Below are 6,000 nucleotides of genomic sequence, written 5' to 3'. Positions count from 1 at the left end.
TATATTAGCCCATAAGGATCCGCATGGCCATTGGCTTGTGGTGCAATGTATGATTCAAGGAGAACTTTACGAATTTACGAGTGTTTATGCTTCGCAAACTTCAAGATATAGAGCTGAGATGTGGCGCTTATTACACGCATACTCATGGATTTCAAATTCCTTTATCACACAGGGGATTTTAATAATTAGCCTGACTTTCATGATAACACCTCTCACCGCTCTCATATGATGTCCTCTGAAAGACAAGATTGGATGCAGACAATGACTTCTTTGGATGCATGTGATTTGTGGACATAGGTCATGCTGCATTCAAAGGGTTATACTTTTCATCATAATGTTATTATGCATTAGTAGGCACATTTGGATAGATGGTACCTTCTAAATGCTGTTCAATATGATGCATACAAATGTAAGATATGGATTGATCATACATTGTGCCTTCCTGATCATTTGCCGATATGGCTTGCTCTATACCTTGGCATGGCCGACAATGACTATCCCTTACCTCATAAAAGATTACTTATGATTAATAACACTTATTTGTCACATGCTCTTTTTACTGATTTGGTACATACAGATGCGCATCCTCTTCTCATGCACATGCAACAAGACATAGTTTCGCTTGGTTCAACTTTGTACAATGTATGCAAGCTGTGATACAGGACTATGGAAGGTGGTATATGGGAGAGAATAGAAGACAAATTTTGTATTTTGGGTGGAGAACTTTCAGGTTCATTATATCTTGGGAAATCTGTTTGGCAGGGTTGTCCGCTTAGTGCACTTTTGTATGCCATCGCGACTTACCCAATGCTCCTTTACATGGATAAATTTACAAGAGATAGACAACTACATGGTCTCTCCATAGCTGATGGTGCACAATTTGTGGCACAACCATTTGTTGATGATTCTCTTTTCCCAAGAATACAGAGACTGATGTAAGGACTCTCATAAAAGCATTGTCCCTCTAAGGTTTGGCTGCAAGATTACATGTAAATTTTCAAAAATCAAAGTTGGTCTTTTGAAAGATTATGATTGACATTAGCTTTTGTGGCCGGATCACATTCTCCCACCTAAAGAGATAGTCATGCATCTTGGTTATCCCATTGGCTGGGAATTGTCTTTGGTTAAAACTACACTTTAAAATAGAATATTGAAAATTATCTACATGACTTCTGCATGTGCGATTGTGTATAGTTCAATCAATAATTATAGCATGTGTCCAATTCTATCTTCCGCTCTTACATTGGTCAAGCAAATAGATTGACAATTTCATGTTTAAAGCAATGGAATGCTTGTAAGAAACCAACGCGGATAGAAAAGGGTTGTGTTTGTTAAGGCAAGACCTTATATGTTCACCCAAAATGCATGGTGGGCTCAATGTTCTTAACATTCATTACCATATATTGGCAAGAAAAGCCACTACTCTACCTGCATTTATAGAGCAAGTCAAGCTACGGGCACACATGGAGCTTTGTGCAATAACATGTAAACAAATTCATATGGACATTGGATCATCGATTATGATGATATAATCTTTGAGCATTTCCATGATTGTATTCCAAGCTCTCCATATTCGAGTGCTCTCATTCAAGACTAGCAAGCTATATTGTGTCACCTACAATGGTCTGGTAGGCCTCCAATCAAGGAAACTCAATATTGTTGCATAGTATTCATTGGAGTAGGATGTTTGATCCATCGCTTGTTTTGTCTCAACTAAGAAAGACGTATAACCTTTCTACATTGGAAATTCGACGTATATGTGATCATGGATGAAAATGGAAATGTCCTCGCTTTCCCATGTGAAGTTAGACAATGCAATTTGGAGATGCAAATCTAAGGAGTCATTTCAAAAATAATGCAATCCTTTGGGGATGCCAATCCCAATGCTCAAGAAAACACTAAGAATTCAAGATTGGTGTTTTTATAGACACCTTCCAAGATATATACTTATGTATCGTTTGGTAACTTATATACAGCCAAGGCTTATAGGTTACTCTTACCACCTCCATGGATTGAGGATCGCCTTTGGTATATGTCAAAATCTCTTCCTTGGTGGAAAGCTGCTTTGAAAAGAATTTGAAAGAGTGGATTAACCCCTCCAGCATTCATTGTTTCTATGGATGGAGATGTTTGGTTGGGGTATTCCCAGTGGGATCTCTTTTGATACAAAGGCATATTGCCATTGCTTCTTGTAGTCTTTGCACTCAACCTACTGAGAGTGCCTCACCTTCTATGGTATTGTTCGCACTCACTTGCTCGACCAGATTCTAGGCATTGTGGACTATCTATCATGCTCGGAATTAATTGTTCCTCTAGAAGAGATTAACTCACTTGTTTGTTTATTTCCGAAGAGCCCTTCTCCAATCCCTCCAAGATTCTCATGGATTCGGAGGACTTTCCTTCCAACAATTAGAAGTGTTCCCAATGTTTTTGAAGTGACTAGTAACCGTCCAAATTGGGACAACTATGAATGTATATTTTGTTTTTCTTTATGGGATAGTGGTTTCACTAATAAAAAAAATGTGTGCACGTGTGTATTTGTGGGTGTAATGCGTCCACATATGCATGTGTGAATAACGTGCACACATGTATTGTCATACTAAATTTGCAAGGCAATATAGTGGACACAATTACAAAAAGGAATCTGTTGAGCTAATTACATTAATGGCTTATAGTTGCGTGTGGATAAGAAAACCAAGTAGAAAGTCAAATAACTTTTGAGTATAGAGATTCCAAATACAAAAATCCTACGATAAAGTGACGTATCAACTTGCTTTCTATATTCCAAAGTCAAACAAAAAGAGAAGTGATTGATACCTCTCATCATCCACAAAGAAATAGGTACCTTGAATTCAGTTAAAATTGAACCACCCGCTTATTACTATTTGTCACTGAAATGAGAATTGGCACACTCAAAAATACAAAATTTGACAACATGCCCTTACCATTTTTGTGGAGAGTTGGAAAATGCCCAGGTGAGGCTGCATGCATCCTCTCAAAGGAATGTGAAATCCCACGAGCAGGCCCTTCCTTTTTGTGATGTGTACTATATATCAAGAATCATGAATCTAAAATTTTAATAATCTTGTTATATATGCATTAAATAAAGTCATTTATTATGTAGTCCATCTTTGAAACATTTCCTGAAGGCAAATTACAATGAACCTCATCTTCTTCCTCTTCTTATGCGAGGAAAGGTACTTGAATTACATGCCAACACTTTCTACTACCTCCCTAGCAAGGGCACTACCGTTGGGATAAACCCTAGGAGGCATCTTCTTCTATAATTTGCTAGCATTTCTTAGGATATACCCCATCACCAGCACCCCCAACACACACACACACACACACACACACAAACACAAACAGCACACAAGCTTATCCTTATTTATACAATAATTGAATATCGATTAATCGTGACTCACAGCCACGTCTCTCCATGGAAGTTGGCTATTATCCATAAAATTATCTTAGCTAGTACAGTGACGATTCAGGTAGAGTAAGCAGGACATAATCAGACACTCATCACATACATCATCAGACCTGCTACAGAATAAAACTGAGAGAAGCTCATTGCAATGAAGTGGAAGCACTGAAATCAGATATGTAGGTGCTTGAAGTATCCATCTTGCCATGGACCTCATTTTTAGATAGCTATATTGTCGAGGCAATAACATCTGGTACAAAGGGGTTGAACGAATGGCCTAAAGCAGGGCTGATGCCATGTGTCTCATTCTAATTCAAAAGGACGAGCTCCACGAGTGCCAGTAATAGATGTCCGACTGCCCACAATTATTGGAGACCATGCACCTCAAGTAAAGAATCAGTAGCTCAAAACTCTGCAAGGGAGGGGGGAGGATTGGGCTGCACTCAGAGGTTCAAGCAAAAACAGGAAAAGGCTTTCTTATGAGTCTCTAGCAGGTTTCTCCTGTGCGACACTCGTATCATGTCAGCCAAGGTCTCTCTACCCAGTCCCAACAAAGACCTTCCAACAAAGCATGTAAATCCTTTCAGCCAAGGTCTCTAGAGTCTACCCAGTCCCAACAAAGGCCTTCCAACAAAGCATGTAAAAGTCCGTCCTTCTACTCATCACACAGGTCCCATTCCCCCACAATAGCTTGTCCAAACAATAATAAGTTCAATATGTGAATACGTTCAGGGTTCGACTGAAGCAGTTGGGACACCAAGTACTCTTAAATTTCTGTCACCAGTTCCAACAGCCAAATAACTTGCATGTGGACCAAATCGGACGGATGTAACTTTGCCTGTAAATCAGAGCATTAGGATCAAGGACCCAGATAAAACAGTAGCTTATAAATGTAACAATTTGTCTACAAATGCATGGATTACTAAACAGAAGCATACCCGTCCCTGACAAATCAGGGAGAACCTTGACAGTATTCCAATCCTGTTTGACACCTGCAACTTGATAAATCCTGCAGTCATAATTGGCATACTGTTAGCACATATAACTGCTGCCACCTCTCAAAGAAGGTGGTCCCACATGCAACAGTAGAGCTGACTGTGTGTTACAAAACAGGACTCCAACTCGTCCAAGGTATGATGGCAGCTCTCCCCTGGGAAAAATTGTAACCTAACTCATACACAAATGCTATGGGTGATCTTTAGCAAGGCCAAGAATGCTCCACCCAAACAGTGGAAAAGGGATGCGTGGACTCTTCCACATGTACACCTCGGCCTGCTTTCAAGACCTGTATAGAATATATAATGGATGATATATGCAAATGCTGACCTTATGTCCGATCCGGCTATGGCAAGGTAGTTTCCACTAAAATCAAACTCCACTGTAAAAACATTACACTAAGTTCAGAAGCTTCCAGAAAGAAGATTTCAAACAAAAGATGAATCTTCGTTGGATAGGGAGAAACACAGACAGCTTCCATTCAATTGCACTCACCTGCATTAGTAGGGGTGTTAGAATCATATGGTGAGAAAGACCGAAAGTTTTTCAGCTTGCGCAAATCCCACAGCTTCACACCATCCTGAGCAGCCGTCTAGAAAATGCCATCCACAAAATCTTAGTTGCTAGACAGTTGAGACAATGCAGGCAAAACAAATGGCACATGCCGCACAGCTGGTTCACTGGTCAGCCAGCCCCATCACTGAAATTTTGCTCCCTTTAGTCCCCCTGTGAGCTGGTACAGCTGGCCGGCCCTGGGACACCTGGCTAGAGCTGTAGCTGAGTTTCCCATTCACATGACAGTGCCCATCACTGTCAAGGCCCATTACATTTCACATTTGCATTCGTATCCTCACTTCTCTGTCCCTAATAAGTAGGGCTCACAATTGCATGTTCTCTCTGCTGAACCCTTACCAGAGTGTTTCACAAGAGGCATCAACCAATTATCTGTACTTCAGGGATGATGCATGTGATATAGATGCAAACAAACAATGACATACACAACCAATCCTTCAAACTTTCAAACAAAACAAAGAGAAAAAAGAAGTGTCAAAGTCTGAAGAGGAGAAAGACAATACAGGCCAGAAGTTAATATCTTTGTCTAATTGTTGCCATCCCAGATGCTTGCTTTGTGCATTTGCACTAGTAATACCTTAGAACAGAGATGACACTAGCCTCCCCAGCTTGACCCAACCTAGAATAGTGAAGAATCCCTGAGGTCATCAAGGCTCGAGCTTCCAAGAATTATTATTTAATCAGGTCATTCTGGTTACAGTCCACCTAGTACGGTGATTGACGGCTCCTCTGGACCTTGGGATTGACCACTTCTCAAAGTGCCCCATATTAGCCATGCTTCATATGCACTCCCCTAGGAATCCACTAATAATTCATAATAGAAAACCACCCCTTTTAATTCACAACTTTCCTAAAAAAAGCAGCTTCCTTTCCTGGCTGCTAGAAACTGCTCAAAGGGGGCTGCAGGCTGCTAAAAATAGTGAACATGCAATTGAGAAGCTATGAGCCCCGGGGACGCACACACCTGTGCACCCGCCCCCCCCCCCCCCTCTACATGGGACCAC

General features: G+C 40.7%; 1 protein-coding gene across 3 annotated transcripts in view; it reads right to left on the bottom strand.

The window, feature by feature from the left end:
- Positions 1 to 3,552: 3,552 nt before the first annotated feature.
- Positions 3,553 to 6,000, bottom strand: part of LOC147608927 (pre-mRNA-processing factor 19-like) — a 48,395-nt gene continuing 45,947 nt past the window's right edge. For all 3 annotated transcript variants that reach the window (XM_086788638.1, XM_086788637.1, XM_086788639.1), the window contains exons 15-18: positions 4,919 to 5,015; positions 4,754 to 4,805; positions 4,366 to 4,436; positions 3,553 to 4,265 (exon numbers count right to left, since the gene is read on the bottom strand). In XM_086788638.1, the coding sequence (XP_086644764.1) occupies positions 4,156 to 4,265; positions 4,366 to 4,436; positions 4,754 to 4,805; positions 4,919 to 5,015 (330 nt within the window). In that variant the 3' untranslated portion in view covers positions 3,553 to 4,155. The remainder of the gene's footprint in view (positions 4,266 to 4,365; positions 4,437 to 4,753; positions 4,806 to 4,918; positions 5,016 to 6,000) is intronic.

This window comes from Cibotium barometz, chromosome 52 (assembly GCF_041138505.1).
Source record: "Cibotium barometz isolate CiBa-2024 chromosome 52, ASM4113850v1, whole genome shotgun sequence".
Taxonomy (NCBI): domain Eukaryota; kingdom Viridiplantae; phylum Streptophyta; class Polypodiopsida; order Cyatheales; family Cibotiaceae; genus Cibotium; species Cibotium barometz.
The sequence above is the reverse complement of the archived record's forward strand: the minus strand, read 5'-3'. Positions and strand labels throughout refer to the sequence as shown.